The sequence below is a fragment of the Phycodurus eques genome, chromosome 19, assembly GCF_024500275.1.
Source record: "Phycodurus eques isolate BA_2022a chromosome 19, UOR_Pequ_1.1, whole genome shotgun sequence".
NCBI classification, from domain to species: domain Eukaryota; kingdom Metazoa; phylum Chordata; class Actinopteri; order Syngnathiformes; family Syngnathidae; genus Phycodurus; species Phycodurus eques.
In genome coordinates, this window is record NC_084543.1 from 16,129,095 (window position 1) to 16,147,528 (window position 18,434).

The following is an 18,434-nucleotide window of genomic DNA, read 5'->3' on the forward strand; positions in this document are numbered from 1 at the left end:
TGGTGATCTGGAACCAAGATGCCAGAACCAAGTAACCAGATATGCTGTTGGTTACTACAGGTAGGTAAATGAAAGTCTTCAATGCCAATATTGAAACAGCCTTTACAAAACAGTAACTTTACTTGAGTGTTAATTTTGTTGACACATTTTCCCTGATGAAAACAAGACAGTAACTAATTAAAACAAAAGTACAGTAGTGTACAATGAAGAATCGAACCAACACTTTCATGAGATAAAATGTTTGACCTTCAGATCAGATTCAGAGCTAATTTCTTGTAGAATGTGGGGAAATGAGCTAAGAATTTATCCAATCAGCTTTGTGGGAAGCCTGGATAAATTTCGGGGCAGATTCAATCACAACTGCTTTGGCTTGGTGTGGAGAAACGATCATATCAGAACTACTCTTTTTGATTTTCCTGTAATACTGTATGAAAAGCTCAGTTCTGTCACATGCAAAATGCCTGGAAAAAAGAGAAGATTGGACAGGTGCACACATTTCCTGTTTGACACTATGGAAAACCCATCAATGTGTAAACTACTTGGAGCATTTATCATGGCAAAAAACAACAAACTCAAGCAGCATAAAACAGATCAGATCATATAACGAAGAACAAGATTTTTTGACACCAGGAAATACTTTTTGAACGCTACAACAATTTAAAAGTTGAGAATATTTAATGTCACAAATTACCTCATTTAGAGGCCAGTGCAACAAGTAACACAGCAAGGGCAACATTAGCAAAAAAGTGCTTAAAATTAAAATTAATACACCTAAGTAAATCTGTTGGATGCTAAGTTGTAACTGACAGCATTTAAGTACTGAATATTTGCTCAATAAACTATGTTTATTTTTACAGCACTGCTGTTGTAAATTCTGCGACTACAGGGGGCATTCCAGGAATTTCAACAAACCCTGAGTTGTTGATTTCACCAAAACAGCTCATCTCAAGCTCATCTCAATTACTTCAATCCACTGGTAGTATGTTCACCTTGAGCTAAGCGTGTTCACGACCACAACAAAAAGACATCATCAATGGAGCCCCAGGTATGTAAATTTATCATGGCAACAGTGAGAAAAATGGGCACTATGTTAGAATAGTAGAGAACATGTAGGAGGGCATCAGAACAGTGGTGAGGTGTGCTGTAGAGGTGATAGGAGTTTAAGATGGGGGCAGGATGGATCAACCCCTTCCTGTGTGCATTGGTGATGGATAGGCTGACAGATGAGGTTCGACTGGAATCCCCATGGACCATGATGTTCGTAGATGACGTGATCTGCAGTAAAAGCATGGAGCAGGTGGAAGAAAATTGAGAAAGGTGAGACATGCACTGGAAAGGAGAGGACTGAAGATTAGCCGAAGTAAGAGAAAATGTGCATGGGGGGGGGGGGGGGGGGTCAGGGCGAAGCGATAGCAAGGGTGGAGGACTTTAAATACTTAGGGTAAACAGTCTAGCGCAATGGGGAGTGTGCTGAGGAGGTGAAGAAACTGGTCCAAGCAGTTTGGAATGGGTGGAGGAAAGTGTCAGGTATGTTATGTGATAGAAGAGTCTCTGCTAGGACGAAGGGCAAAGAAAGTGGTGAGTCCAGCCATGATGTACGGATTAGAGACAGTGGCATTGAAGAGACAATAGGAAGCAGAGCTGGAGGAAATGAAGATGTTGAGGTTCTCTCCAGGAGTGAACAGGTTGGATAGGATTAGAAATTAGCTCATATCAGAGCGACAGAATCAGAATACACTTTATTTGCCAAGTATGTCAAAAACACACAAGGAATTTGTCTCCGGTAGTTGGAGCCGCTCTGGTACGACAACAGACAGCCATTTTGACAAAAAAAACTTTGAGACATAAAATATAAAAACAAATTAGGGAGAGTCACTGAGCATTGAAAGGTTATCAGTAATGTGGTAATGCTGATACAATTACAGTGGTGCAAATGATGCAGAGTCAATGTAATGGCAAGAGGGAAGAAGCTCTTGGAATGGTTAGATGTTTTGGAGACAGTTAGAGAGTGCAGACTTTGATAGTTTGGACACGTCCAGAGGAGAGATAGTGAGTATATTGGTAGAAGGGTGATGAGGATGGAGCTGCCAGGCAAGAGAGCTCAAGGAAGACCAAAGAGAAGGTTGATGGATGTCGTAAGGGAAGACATGAGGGCAGTTGGTGTTCGAGAGGAGGATGCAGGAGATAGGCTTACATGGAAAGGAATGATGCGCTGTGTCAACCCCTAAAGGGACAAGCCGAAAGGAAAAGAAGAAGATCGCGGGTAGATGTGATAGATGTGATCGCAAAGCACTGATCTCGAGCCTATTGAAAATTTATGGGCAGAGCTGACAAGGCATGTGCGTGCAAGGTGGCCTGCAAAAATGGCTCAGTTATACCAGTTCAGTCAGCAAGAAGGGGCCAAAATTCCTGCCAACTACTGTGACAAGATTGTGGAAGGATACCAAGTCAAGCAGTTTGATGGCAATGGTAGCAAATACTAATGAAAAATGTTAACTTCTGACTTTGAAGAAAGTAATGAAAAATGGCCCCCAAAAATCCTTCTGTTATTATTCTGGCATTTCAAAAATACAAATAATTTTAGTAATCCTAATTGAAAGGTTTATAGTTTGATTTCATGTCAGACAATGAAAAAAAGCATCTTTTTATTTAGCGTATGTAAACTGGTTTCAACTTTAACTTCTGTCGCCCATTTATTGTAATAATAGAATAATACTCAGTCTAAAATTTGATTGTTAAATTAATTTAGTTACAATTAATTCGCCAATTATTAAATGCATCATTTATATTATAAAATGTAAACGGTATTGTCACTGGCAGCACTGTGGCTGACTGGTTAGCACATCTGCCTCACAGTTCTGAGGTCACGGGTTCAAATCCGACCTCCCCTGTGTGAGTTTTGGATGTTCTCCTCGTCCCTGCGTGGGTTTTCTCCAGGTACTCCGGTTTCCTCCCACATCACAAAAACATGCACGGTAGGTTAATTGCGAACTCTAAATTACAAGGTGTGAATGGTTGTTTTTTTATATGTGCACTGCGACTGGTGTGACTGGCTGGCGACCAGTTCAGGGTGTACCCTGCCTTTTGTATGGAGTCAGCTGGGATAGACTACAGTTCACCGGGGACTCTAGTGAAGATAAGCGGTATGGAAAAATGGATGTACAGGAAGTCCTCGAGTTACAACGCACTTGAGCTATGACATTTCGACTTTATGACGCCCGTGCCTCGTCCGCCATTTTGTCCCAGCACCATAGTGTTTCTGCTTAGCTCGTACATAGTGCTTGTCTGTGTTTGTGCGGCGGGAGTATCTTTGCCTTTTTCGCCCTCCTTTTTTCTCACTCTCAGCAGTAATGGTAAGTACAGCATCTTATTTTTTTATTTTAATGTATTTTAGTTTCTTTATACAAAGTGTTAACCTTTCCTGCTACGGTCATCTGACCGTGGTAGGGAGACGCAGGGGTTAACTCCCTTCTCTCGTTGCACAGCTGAGCTGGGTGGCGGCAACAATAAAGGCACGAAGCCTTTACTAGCTCCTTTGCACATTCAGCGTCAACTGGTCCTCCGTTAATCGCTACTCATCCCCGGTTGCCGTCACTACACTTGCTACTGTACACACTCGTACCGGCGCGCACTCCTTCCCCCTTCGCAGTCCCGCCGGACGACGCCTGCGCAATCCCGTCTCACTCACACATCGATGCACACGCCCACACACACTGAGCTTGCTGTCACAATCACGTGGGACAATACCCGTAACAGAAGTATTTCGCCGTAAATTTAGACTTCAATGGTGAAATCCGACTAACGCGGAAATTCGTGTTACGTCGCCAGCGTAGGAACGGAACTCGTTCGTAAATTGAGAACTTCCTGTATACAGACCCTTTCCAAAAAAAATTAATATCATGGAAAAGTTTATTTCCATAATTCCATTCAAAAAGTTATATTTTCATAAAATATAGATTCAGGGCCCACAATTTAAACAATTTCAAGTATTTTGTATTTGTTTATTTTTACATAATTTGGGCTTCTAGCTCATAAAACCCACAAAATCAGGAATTAAAAAAATTAGAATACTGTGAAGAAATCAGACCAAATTTTGCAGGCCATAAATGTTTTAAACTGAATGTCACACACTAATCATCTACTAAACTCAAAGCACCTGCACAGGTTTCCCAAGGTGTCATTAAATTGCTTCAGTTTGGTTCAATTGTCTCAGTTGGGCTCAATATGGGGAAGACTGCAGACTTGCCAACTGGCCAGAAGACCATCATTGATACCGTCCACAGGATGGGTAAGCCACAAAGGTGCCTAGCTAAGGAGGCTGGCTGTTCACAGAGTGCTGTGACCAAGCATATCAATGGAAAGTCTAGTGGAAGGACAAAATGTGGCAGGAGACGATGCACCAGCAAAAGAGATGACCGTGGGTTTAAGCGGATTATCAAACAAAGAAGATTCAAGAATCTAACAGAGATCCAGAAAGTGGACTGAGGCGGGAGTCACAGCTTAAAAAACCACCATATTTAGATGCATCCGGGAGATGGGCTACAACTGTCGGGTTCCTCGTTTCAAGCCACTCCTGAGCCTGAGCCAACATAGGAAGGATCTCAACTGGGCCAAGGAGAAGGACTGGACTGTTGGCCAGTGGTCCAAGGTCCTCCTTTCAGATGAAAGTAAAGTGTGCCTTTCATTTGGGAATCAAGGTCCAAGGGTTTGGAGAAAGACTGGTGATGAACAGAACCCAAGTCGCTTGAGGTCCAGTGTGAAATACCCACAGTAAGTCATGATTTGGGGTGCATTGTACAGTGAAGGTAACATCTGCTTTCTTAAATCCAAGGTCACTGCAACAGTCTACCAGAATATTTTAGAGGACTTCCTTTGGCTGAGGAGCTGTATGGAGATGCAGATTTCATCTTCCAGCAGGACCTGGCCCTTGTCCATGCCGCCAGAAGCACCGAAACCTGGTTTGATGCCCATGCCATCACAGTGTTTGACTGGCTCGCCAACTCGCCGTATCTAAACCCCATTAAGAATCTATGGGGTATTATCAAGAGGAAAATGAGGAGCACTAGACCCAAAAACAAAGAAGAAATCTGGAAGCCCAAATTATGTAAAAATAAACAAATAAATGAAATTGTTTAAATGGTGGGCCCTGAATCTATAATCTATGAAAGTTCAACTTTTGAATGGAATTATGGAAATAAATAAACTTTTCCATGATATTCAAATTTTTTGGAAAGGGTGTGTGTGTGTATGTGTGTGTGTGTGTATATATATATATATATATATATATATAGAGAGAGAGAGAGTCTACATACATACAGTGGGGCAAAGAAGTATTCAGCCAGCCACCAACTGTGCATGTTCTCCCACTTATAAAGATGAGTGTGGCCGGTAATGTTCATCACAGGTATACCTCACCTATGATAGCCAAAATTAAAAAATAAATAAATGAATAAAATCCAGAATATCACATTGTCTGATTTTTCAGGAATTTATTAGCAAAATTAGGGTAGAAAATAAGTATTTGGTCACCTACAAACAAGCAAGATTTCTGGCTCTCACAGACCTGTAACTTCTTCTTCTTTAAGAAGCTCCTCTGTCCTTCCACTGTATTAATGGCACCTGTTTGAACTCGTTATTAGTATAAAAGACATCTGTCCACAACCTCAAACAGTCACACTCCAAACTCCACTATGGCCAAGACGAAAGGGCTGTAAAAGGACACCAGAAATAAAATTGTAGACTTGCTGGGAAGACCTATCTGCAATAGGTAAGCAGCTTGGTGTGAAGAAATCAACCAAGGGAGCAATTATTAGAAAATGGAAGACCAATGATAATCTCACTCGATCTGGGTCTCCACGCAAAATCTCACCCTGTGGGACTCAAATCTTGTAGTGCCAGACGTGTCCCCCTCCTTACAGTGCCAGTACATGTCCAGGCCCGTCTGAAGTTTGCTCGAGAGCATTTGGATGATCCAGAAGAGGATTGGGGGAATGTCACATGGTCAGATGAAATCGAAATAGAACTTCTTGGTAAAAACTCAACTTCTCGTGTTTGGAGGAGAAAGAATGCTGTGTTGCATCCAAAGAACACCATACCTACTGTGAAGCATGGGGGTGGAAACATCATGCTTTGGGGCTGTTTTTCTGCAAAGGGACCATGACGACTGATCCATGTAAATGAAAGCATGAATGGGGCCATTTATCGTGAGATTTTGAATGAAAACCTCCTTCCATCAGCAAGGGCATTGAAGATGAAACACGGCTGGGTCTTTCAGCATGACAATGATCCCAAACACACCGCCCGGGCAATGAAGGAGTGGCTTCGTAAGAAGCATTTCAAGGTCCTGGAATGGCCTAGCCAGTCTCCAGATCTCAACCCCATAGAAAATCTTTGGAGTTTAAAGTCTATGTTGCCAGCAGCAGCCCCAAAACATCACTGATCTCGAGGAGATCTGCATGGAGGAATGGGCCAAAATACCAGTAATAGTGTTTAAAAACCTTGTGAAGACGTTTGAGCTCTGTCATTGCCAACAAAGGGTATTGAGGTAAGTATTTTTTTATTGACCAAATACTTATTTTCCACCATAATTTGCAAATAAATTATTTAAAAATCAGACAATGTGATTTTCTGGATTTTTTCCCCCCTCATAGGTGAGGTATCCCTATGATGAAAATTACAGGCCTCTCATCTTTTTAAGTGGAAGAACTTGCACAATTGGTGACTGAAAAAAACTAGCACAATTGGTGACTGACTAATATATTATGTATATTATACATACATATATATATATATATATACACATATATACATATACATACATATATATACATACATATATACATACATATATATATGTATGTGTGTATATATATATATATATATATATATATATATATATATATATATATATATACACACACATACATATATATATATATATATATATATATATATATATATATATACACACATACATATATATATATATATATATATATATATACATATATACGTGTATATGTATACATACATACATATATACATATATATACATACATACATATATACATATATATACATACATATATATGTATATATACATACATACATATATACATACATTGACATATGTATGTATGTATGTATGTATATATATATATATATACATATATATATATATACATATACATATATATATGTACACATATACATATACACATATGTATGTTTGTGTGTGTTTTTTTTATAACCAACCTAGTGTTGAAAATGGCTCTGCTCTTTTTGAGGATGCAATGTTAACGGTTCAACAAACATGCCTTTTTTTTGGTTTCGTGAAAAGCGATGGTTTTTAAGATGTGAGGATTCCACCTGATGCCAGATAAGTAAAATTATCTTTGTAATATTGTTTTATTTTGACAATAAATTCACCAATTATTTAATTAAATGAATAAAAATTTATCAAAATAAAAAACAGGTAACCTACTTTTTTTTTTACTAAAAAATATTCCTTTAAAATGTATTATTCATAATTAAATTAGAACCAACCATTTTGTAAAATAAAACGTTAAATGTATGTATTTTAAAAATATTGAACAATCAATTATTTAACGAGATAAATGAATAAAATATAAATGAAAACAAACGTACACACATTTTAAGAAAAATGACTAAATTCTCCTCCTTTCTCTTTCAGCTTAACTCTATTGAGGGGTCCCCAGAGTCAATCATCCTCGTCCATCTCTCCCTGTCCTTTGCATCTCCGCCTCCAGTTCCAGGTAATTGCAAGTATTCCTTCACCACATCCATAAATCTCCTCTTTGGTCTTCTTATCCTCGTATCTGGACCCCATTTCCAGCATCGTTTTACCGATATATTCACTGTCCCTCCTCTGTCCACGTCCAGACTTTCTCAATCTGGTCTCTTGCTTCTCTCCTCAACTCAATTGTATTTTTTGAGCACTTTAAAAGCTCCAAACCTTCCAGTCTGTTTCCTCTGATGAGTTTATTTCTGATCCTGTCCATCCTCCTCACTCCCAAAGAGCATCAAAGCATCTTCAATTCTGCCACCTCCAGCTCTGTCTCCTTTCTGTTGACTCCTGTTTTTTTTTTTTTTGGTCAAAGATCTTTATTTACAGTAATAAATCTGCTCCATCTTGCCTGTACTCTTCCTCACCTCTCTTACTATCCATTGCTTTGAACAGTTGATCCCAAGTACAACCCCAATTCCAATGAAGTTGGGACGTTGTGTAAATAAAAAAAACAAATAAACATAACATAAATATAAACAGAATACAATATTTGTAAATCATGTTCAGACTATGTTTAATTGAAAACACAACAAAGATATTTTATGTTCAAACTGATAAACTTGATTGTTTTTAGTCAATAATCATTACATTTTATGGCTGCAACAACATTCCAAAAAAGCTGGGACAGGTGGCAAAAAAGACTGAGAAAGTTGAGGAATGCTCATCAAAAACCTGTTTGGAACATCCCACAGGTGAACAGGCTAATTGGGAACAGGTGGGTGCCATGATTGGTTATAAAAGGAGCTTCCCTGAATTGCTCAGTCATTCACAAGCAAAGATGTGGCGAGGTTCACCTCTTTGTGAACAAGTGCGTGAGAAAATAGTCGAACAGTTTAAGGACAATTTTCCTCAACGTAGAATTGCAAGGAATTTCGGGATTTCATCATCTACGGTTCATATCATCATCAAAAGGTTCACCGAATCTGGAGAAATCACTGCATGTCAGCGGCAAGGCCGAAAACCAACATTGAATGCCCATGACCAAAGTGGAAAAGTGTTCTGTGGTCTGACGAGTCCACATTTCAAATTGTTTTTGGAAATTGTGGACGTCGTGTTCTCCGGGCCAAAGAGGAAAAGAACCATCCGGACTGTTGTGGACGCAAAGTTCAAAAGTCTGTGATGGTATGGGGTTGTGATTATTTGCTAAAAACAATTAAGTTTATCAGTTTGAACATTAAATATCTTCTCTTTGTAGTGTATTCAATTAAATATTGGTCGAACATGATTTGCAAATCATTGTATTCTGTTTTTATTTATGTTTAACACAACATCCCAACTTCATTGTAATTGGGGTTGTACTCGAACTCCTGCACCTTCTTCACCTCTCCTCCTTGTAACCTCACCATGAAATGAAATAAAATTTTAAAAACAGTTAAATGAATGCAACAAATATAACAGGACTCTTGATAATGTTTACAGGCTGGTTGAAAGAACAGAGCGAGCCACACGTGACTTTGCCAAACTCCGGTATTAGACTAATCCAAATTAGAGCAGCAGAGTCTATCAGTCCATCATAATTTACTAAAACATTAGAATATGAGTTCAGCCGAACAATGCAGCCCTATGAGGGCACAAGCCAGTGCAAACTGTAGGCCGGTCCCAAGCCCGGATAAATGCAGAGGGTTGCATTAGGAAGGTCATCCATCTTAAAACTTTGCCAAACAAATATGAGCCTTCATCGAAGGAATTCCATACAGGATCAGTCGTGGCCCGGGTTAACAACGTCCGCCCCCGGCACCGTTAACCTGCAGGGCGCCAGTGGAAATTCAGCTACTGTGGGTCGAAGACGACTGTGAGGTGGGTTCTTAGGCAGAAAGAGAAGAGGAAATCACAGAGCCTATATTGAATGTGGTGACTTTGAATGTTGGGACTATGGCAGGAAAAACTCAGGAGTTGGTTGAGATGATGATTTGGAGAAAGGTTGATATATTGTGTGTCCAGGAGACCAGGTGGAAAGGCCGTAAGGCTTGAAGTTTCGGGGCAGGGATGAAATTATTTTACCATGTTGTAGATGGGAAGAGAAATGGAGTAGGCGATATTTTAAAGTAAGAGTTAGCTAAGAATCTCTTGGAGGTGAAAAGAGTATCAGATCGAGTGATGAGGCTGAATCTTGAAATTGAGGGTGTTATGTATAATGTGATTAGCAGCTATGCCCCACAGGTAGGATGTGACCCAGACGTGAAAGAGAAATTCTGGAAGAAGCTAGACGAGCATCCCAGACAGAGAGAGAGTCATGATTGGTACAAATTGTAATGGACATGATGGTGAAGGAAACAGGGGTGATGAAGACGTAATGGGTAAATACGGCATTCAGGAAAGGAACTTGGAGGGACAGATTGCGGTAGACTTTGCAAAAAGAATGGAAATGGCTGTGGTGACCACTTTCTTCCCCAGAAGAGGCAGGAACATCGGGTGACCTACAAGAGTGGCGGTAGACGCGCGCAGGTGGATTACATCTTGTGCTGACGATGTAATCTGAAGGAAGTTACTGACTGTAAGGTAGTGGTAGGGGAGAGTGTGGCTAGACATTATAGGATGGTGGTGTGTAAGATGACTGGTGGTGGGGAGGAAGATTAAGAAGACAAAGGCAGAGCAGAGAACCATGTGGTGGCAGCTGAGAAAGGAAGAATGTTGTGCGGCTTTTCAGGAAGAGCTGAGACAGGCTCTCAGTGGACAGGAGGACCTTCCAGAAGACTGGACCACGACAGCCAAGGTGATCAGAGAGACAGGCAGGAGAGTACTTGGTGTATCTTCTGGGAGGAATGGAGAGAAGGAGACTTAGTGGTGGAACCTCTAAGTACAGGAAATCATACAAGGAAAGAGATTAGCTAAGAAGAAATGGGACCCTGAGAGGAGAAAGGAATACATTGAGATGTGATATAGGACAAAGGTAGAGGTGGCAAAAGCCAAACGAGGCATATGATTACATGTATGCCAGGTTGGACACTAAAGAAAGAGAAAAGGATCTATACAGGTTGGCCAGACAGAGAGACCAAACAGCAGGTTGATGGATGTCGTAAGGACAGACATGAGGGCAGTTGGTGTCAGAGAGGAGCATGCAGGAGATTGGCTTACACGGAAAAGGACGGCACGCTGTGGAGACTCCAAACGGGACAAGCCGAAAGGAAAAGATGATGATGATTTCAGCCGAATGATTTCTACATCAGTCAGATGCAATCCTGTAGAATAAGTCCTTGATTTCTTTTCCAGTTTTGTGCCCAGGGAAGGCCACCAGTGGTCTTAACAGGCATTTACAGTGGTATGCAAAAGTTTGGACACCCCTCTGCGATTTCATGATATTTGGCTCTCATTTTATATATATATATATATATATATATATATATATATATATATATATATATACACACATATACATATATACACATATATATATATACATATATATATATAACAGCAAAAATGTTTTCCGAAAGAGATGTAGAAATTTGCCCGTTTTCCAGACCGAAACTCTTAGGAGTAGCATTACATAGTTTCATTATAATAAAATACAATGTAAAAAAAATGGGATGGGCAGAAGTTTGGGAACCTTTTTATTCACATTCATTTCCAGACCTGTAGGTATTTATAGCTGACAGGCTGCAACACAAATTTGCTTTGACTTAGCTCGTTAGATGGTCAGTTTCAAAGACAGGTGAAACCAATTATTAAAAAGTATATAACACAGGTAGTTGCTGACTGTGCTTGTCCTTGATTCTTTCTGAAATAGTGGCAACACGGGGGCCTCTAAACAACTCTCCACTGACCTAAAAAAAGATAATTCATTGTTATGAATTAAATTGTACAAGAAGTTATCTGAAAGGTTTGGACTCTGTCTCCACAGTCAGAAATGTTGTGCAGAAATGGAAGGCTACAGAACAGTCCTTGTCAAGGAAAGATGTGGTAGGCCGAAACAAATGCAGGAAAGGCACAGATGAAGGATGCTTAGAATGGTCACATCTGACTGCTGATGATGTAGTTGTTCATCGCTCCACAGTCAAGCGTACTTTGCACCAGGAAAAGCTCATTGGAAGGGTGATGCGCAAACAGCCTTTCCTGAGTGTTTGTCACAAAAAGAGTCACATGGGGTATGCAAGAGCACATCTGGACAAGCCAGAAGCATTTTGGAAAAAAATACTGTGGTTAGATGAAACTAAGATCATGTTATTTGGTCAAAACAAGAGGAGGTAGGAATGGCGAAAAAAACACACTTGAATTCCATGAGAAGAACCTATTGCCTATGGTGAAATTTGGTGGAGGGTCCATCATGTTGTGGGGTTGCGTGGCTAGCACAGGTACTAGAAAGCTTGTTAAAGTGGATGGCCGCTTGAATTCCTCTCAGTATCAGCAGATTCTAGAGACAAATGTTCTTTGAGACAAATGTCTTTCACAAAGTTGAAGCTACGCCGTGGTTGGATTTTTCAGCAGGACAATGATCCTAAGCACTGTTCAAAATCCACCAAGGAATTCATGCAGAGGCACAAGTACAATGTTCTGGAATGGCCATCCCAGTCCCCAGACCTTAACATCATTGAAAACGTATGGATTGATTTGAACCAGGCTGTCGATGCACGGAAGCCAAGAAACCTGAATGAGCTGGAGGCGTTTTGTATGGAGTGATGGTCCAAAATACCACCTGGCAGACTTCAGGGACTTGCCTGTGGCTATAGGGGGTGTCTACAGCCTGTTATTGCAGCAAAAGAAAGCTCTTCTAAATATTAATGGACTTACAGTGGGTATGGAAAGTATTCAGATCTCCTTAAACTTTTCACTCTTTGTTATATTCCAGCCATTTGCTAAAATCATTTAAGTTATTGTTTTCCTCAATGTACACACAGCACCCCATATTGACAGAGAAAAACGGACTTCTTGACATTTTTGAATATTTATTAAAAAGGAAAAACTAAAATATCACACAGCCATAAGTATTCAGACCGTTGCTCCGTATTTATTAGAAGCACCCTTTTGAGCCAATACAGCCATGAGTCTTTTTTGGAATGATGCAACAAGTTTTTCACACCTGGATTTGGGGATCCTCTGCCATTCCTCCTTGCAGATCCTCCAGTTCTCTCAGGAGAATTTTCAGGTCTTTCCAGAGATGCTCAATTGGGTTTAAGTCAGGGTTCTGGCTGGGCCATTCAAGAACAGTCAGAGTTGTTCTGAAGCCACTCCTTTGTTATTTTAGCTGTGTGCTTAGGGTCGATGTCTTGTTGGAAGGTGAACCTTCAGCCCAGTCTGAGGTAATGAGCACTCTGGAGAAGGTTTTCGTACAGGATATCTCTGTACTTGGCCGCATTAATCTTTCCTTCGATTACAACCAGTTGTCCTGTCCCTGCAGCTGAAAAACACCCCCCACAGCATGATGCTGCCACCACCATGCTTCTCTCCACACATACCGCTTAGAGTTAAGGTCAAAAGGTTCTATCTTGGGCTCATCAGGACAGAGAATCTTATTTCTCACCATCTTGGAGTCCTTCAGGTGTTTTTTAAAATTTATTTTTAATTTTTTTAATTTTTTTTTTTTAGCAAACTCCATGCAGGCTTTCATGTGTCTTGCACTGAGGAGAAGCTTTCGTCAGGCCATAAAACCCCAACTGGTGGAGGGCTGCAATGATGGTTGAATTTCTAGAACTTTCTCCCATCTCCTGACTGCATCTCTGGAACTCAGCCAAAGTGATCTTTGGGTTCTTCTTTACCTCTTTCACCAAGGCTCTTCTCCCCCAATTGCTCAGTTTGGCCGGACGGCCAGCTCTAGGAAGGGTTCTGGCTGTCCCAGACAGGTGTGTGGCTTTCCTTATCAAGTCCAATCAGTATAATCAAACACTGCTGGACTCCAATGAAGGTGTAGAACCATCTCAAGGATGATCAGAAGAAATGGACAGCACCAGAGTTAAATATATGAGTGTCAAAGCAAAGGGTCTGAATACTCATGCTCGCTCCATTCTTCACATAGACTTTCAATAGATCTCTGGAACTGTGCGAAGTACCATCCTGTTTCAAACGCTCCACCATCATTCCAGTCCCCAAGAAACCTACAATCTCAGGTCTAAATGACTATAGGCCTGTCGCCTTGACATCTGTGGTCATGAATTCCTTTGAACGTCTCGTGCTGGACCACCTCAAGAGCGTCACAGGTACCCTGCTAGACACCCTGCAGTTTGCCTACCGAGCAAACAGGTCTGCGGATGATGCAGTCAACATGGGACTGCATGTCATTCTAGAACACCTCAACAGTGCAGGGACCTACGCAAGGATCCTGTTCGTGGACTTCAGCTCAGCGTTCAACACCATCATCCCTGATCTCCTTTCCTCCAAGCTTCTCCAGCTCAGCGTCTCACTTGCCATCTGCCAGTGGATTTACAGCTTCCTGACGGGCAGGACACAGGAGGTGAGGCTGGGGGAGACCACCTCATCCACACGCAGCATCAGCACTGGGGCGCCCCAAGTTTGTGTCCTCTCTCTGCTGCTCTTCTCGCTCTACACGAATGACTGCACCTCAACGCACCCAGCTGTCAAACTCCTGAAGTTTGCAGATGACACCACTGTCATCGGCCTCATCAAGGACGGTGACGAGTCTGCATATCGACAGGAAGTGGAGCGGCTGGAGCTGTGGTGCGGCCGACACAACCGTGAGCTGAACACGCTCAAGACTAGAGATGATCGTGGACTTCAGAAGGCATCCTTCGCCACAGCTGCCCCTCACATTGTCCAGTTGGCTTGTGTCAACCGTCGAGACCTTCAAGTTCCTGGGAATTACAGTCTCTCAGGACCTGAAGTGGGCGATCAACATCAACTCGGTCCTCAAAAAGGCCCAGTAGAGGATGTACTTCCTGCGGCTTCTGAGAAAGCACGGCTTGGCACAGGAGCTGCTGAGGCAGTTCTAGACAGCGGTCATCGAGTCAGTCCTGTGTTCTTTCATCACAGTCTGGTTTGGTGCTGCTACAAAAAAGGACAAACTCCGACTGCAACGGACAATCAAAACTGCTGAAAAGATTGTCGGTACCCCGCTACCCACCCTTGAGGACTTGCACGCTGCCACAACTTAGACCAGAGCGTGCAAAATCCACTCGGACCCTCCACTTCCCGGTCACCAGCTCTTCCAGCTCCTTCCCTAAAGTAGGCGCTACTGATCAATGCAAACTAGAACTAGCAGACATTCCAACATCTTCTTCCCTCTTGCAATCAACTTCTTAAACAGCTAACCTACAATTGCATTGCAACATGCTGCCAATTTTTTTGTCTTGAGTTTGTTGTCACATTTCTGTCGGGCCAATTATATATTACTCGTGCACTCACTGTAGTAGTCTCGCCACGCTGCACTATTTGCATATATGTTGTTGACCAATACTGGCCACTCATACCAGAGTAGCATCTGCACCACTTGCACACTGACTGAGGAGTATCTGCAACATTTGCACACTCAACATTGTCCCATATTATCGCACTACTAGTCACTTTAAACTGGATACATTCCTTGAAGTCCCGGCACCCTTTGCACAATGGTCATTGCACCGGACTATTGCTATATTAGTCATTCAAACTGCTCTAAGTGCTAGAGGACTCTGCATCTTTTTGCACAATTGTAAAAAAAATAAAAACATTTTGCCCAAGTACCCGTTGCCCAACATTTTTCTGGCACTGCCAAACAGAGGGTGTTGGGGGATGACTGAAATTAGCCGGAAATGACCTGATTATGGCTCTTTTCAGTTTGGTTTCTTTTACTGTTTTGTTTTGACAGTGGTGAAAGTGGGTTCATAGGCAAAAAGTGAAAAAAAAAAATTCTAGCAGGCAAGAAGATGCCTGAGGAAAGGTCCAAGTGTGCTGGTGCCCATTATTAAGAACAAGGGTGATGTGCAGAGCTGTGGGAACTATAGAGGAATAAAGTTGTTGAGCCACACAAGTTATGGGAAAGAGTAGTGGAGGCTAGACTCAGGACAGATGTATTTGCGAGCAACAGTATGGTTTTATGCCAAGAAAGGGTACCATAGATTAATTATTTGCCTTGAGGATGTTAATGGAAAAGTACACAGAAGGTCAGAAGTGTCTTTGTAGATCTAGAGAAAATGTACAACCCCAATTCCAGTGAAGTTGGGACGTTGTATTAAACAAATAAAAACAGAATACAATGGTTTGCAAATCATGTTCAACCTATATTTAATTGAATACACTACAAAGACAAGATATTTAATGTTATAACAGATAAACTTTACAGTTTTTAGTAAATAATCATTAACTTGGAATTTTATGGTTGCAACATGTTCCAAAAAAGGTGGCAAAAAGACTGAAAAAGTTGAGGAATGCTCATCAAACACCTGTTTGGAACATCCCACAGGTGAACAGGCTAATTGGAAACAGGTGGGTGGCATGATTGGGTATAAAAAGGAGCTTCCCTGAATTGCTCAGTCATTCACATGCAAAGATGTGGCGAGGTTCGCTTCTTTGTGAACAAGTGCGTGAGAAAATAGTCGAACAGTTTAGGGACAATGTTCCTCAACGTACAATTGCAAGGAATTTAGGGATTTCATAATCTACGGTCCATAATATCATTAAAACGTTCAGAGAATCTGGAGAAATCACTGCATGTAAGCGGCAGGGCCGAAAATCAACATTGAATGCCTGTGACCTTCGATCCCTCAGGCGGCACTGCATCAAAAACCGAAATCAATGTGTAAAGGATATCACCACATGGGCTCAGGAACACTTAAAAAAACCAATGTCAGTAAATACAGTTTGGCGCTATATCCGTAAGTGGAATTTGAAACTCTACTATGCAAAGCAAAGGCGATTTATCAACAACACCCAGAAACGCCGCCGGCTTCTCTGGGCCCGAGCTCATCTAGGATGCACTGATGCTAAGTGGAAAAGTGTTCTGTGGTCCGACGCGTCCACATTTCAAATTGTTTTTGGAAATTGTGGACGATGTGTCCTCCGGGCCAAAGAGGAAAAGAACCATCTCCGGACTGTTATGGACGCAAAGTTCAAAAGCCAGCATCTGTGATGGTATGGGGCTGTGTTAGTGCCAATGGCATGGGTAACTTACACATCTGTGAAGGCACCATTAATGCTGAAAGGTACATACAGGTTTTGGAGAAATATATGCTGCCATCCAAGCAACGTCTTTTTCATGGACGCCTCTGCTTATTTCAGAAAGACAATGCCAAACCGCACTCTGCACGTGTTACAACAGCATGGCTTCGTAGTAAAAGAGTGCGGGTACTAGACTGGCTTGCCTGCATGCAGACCTGTCTCCCATTGAAAATGGAGACCCCGGACTGTTGAACAGCTGAAGCTGTAAATCAAGCAAGAATGGGAAATAATTCCACCTACAAAGCTTCAACAATTAGTTTCCTCAGTTCCCAAATGTTTATTGAATGTTGTTAAAAGAAAAGGTGATGTAACACTGGTAAACATGACCCAGCTTTTTTAGAACGTGTTGCAGCCATAAAATACAAAGTTAATAATTATTTGCTAAAAACAATAAAGTTTATCAGTTTGAACATTAAATATCTTGTCTTTGTAGTGTATTCAATTAAATATAGGTTGAAAATGATTTGCAAATCATTGTATTCTGTTTTTATTCATGTTTAACACAACGTCCCAACTTCATTGGAACTGGGGTTGTATGACAGAGTACCCAGAGAGGAACTGCTGCATGCAGAGGTCTGGAGTGGCAGAGAAGTATGTTAGAATAATAAAGGACATGTATGAGGCAGCAGAACAGTGATGAGGTGTGCTGTAGGTGTGACAGAGGAATTTAAGGTGGAGGTGGGACTGCATCAGGGATCAGCCTGAGCCCGTTCCTGTTTGTAGTGGTGATAGATAGGCTTACAGATGAGGTTAGACTTGAATTCCCATGGAACATGATGTTTGCAGACGACATTGTGATCTGCAGTAAAAGCTGGGAGCAGGTGGATGAACAATTAGAAAGGCATGCACTGGAAAGGATGAAGATTAGTCTAAGTAAGACAGAATATATGTGCATGAATGAGAGGGGTGGAGGGGGAAGAGTGAGGCTATAGGGAGAAGAGATAGCAAGGGCGGAGGACTTTAAACAGTCAAAAGTCCAGAGCAATGGTGAGTGTGGTAAGGAAGTGAAGAAACGGGTCCAATTAGGTTGGAACGGGTGGCAGAAGGTTTCAGGTGTGTTGTGTGACAGAAGAGTCTCTGCTAGGATGAAGGCCAAAGTTTATAAGACAGTGGTGAGGCCAGCCACGATGTACTGATTAGAGACAGTGGCACTGAAGAGACAACAGGAAGCAGAGCTGGAGGTCTCTAGGAGTGAGCAGGTTGGATAGAGGAAGAGCAAAGAAGGTTGATGATGTCGTGAGGGAAGACATGAAGGCAGTTGGTGTTAGAGAGGAATATGCAGGAGAAAGACTTACATGGAAAAGGATGACACGCATAATGGGACAAGCAGAAAGGAAAAGAAGAAGTTTTGACAGTGAGCAAATGTGTTTGAGATATTATATGTTCATGCTCGAACATGACAATTTACTGCCAGTGAGCCAGACTTCAACAAGGTTGACAAGCAGAAAGGAAAAGAAGACGTTTTGACAGTGAGCAAATGTGTTTGAGATATTATATGTTCATGCTCAAACATGACAATTTACTGCCAGTGAGCCAGACTTCG

At 41.5% G+C, this 18,434-nt stretch overlaps 1 protein-coding gene across 4 annotated transcripts in view; it reads right to left on the minus strand.

Annotated features, from left to right (window-relative positions):
• Positions 1-18,434, minus strand: part of mbtd1 (mbt domain containing 1) — a 192,051-nt gene that overhangs the window by 2,847 nt on the left and 170,770 nt on the right. The window contains exon 16 of one of the 4 annotated variants that reach the window (XM_061705437.1): positions 651-1,275. The exons of the other annotated variants lie outside the window; for them this stretch is intronic. Within the exon in view, the coding sequence (XP_061561421.1) occupies positions 1,121-1,275 (155 nt within the window). The 3' untranslated portion in view covers positions 651-1,120. Of the gene's footprint in view, positions 1-650; positions 1,276-18,434 lie in introns of those variants that run through there. 4 annotated transcript variants of the gene reach the window in all.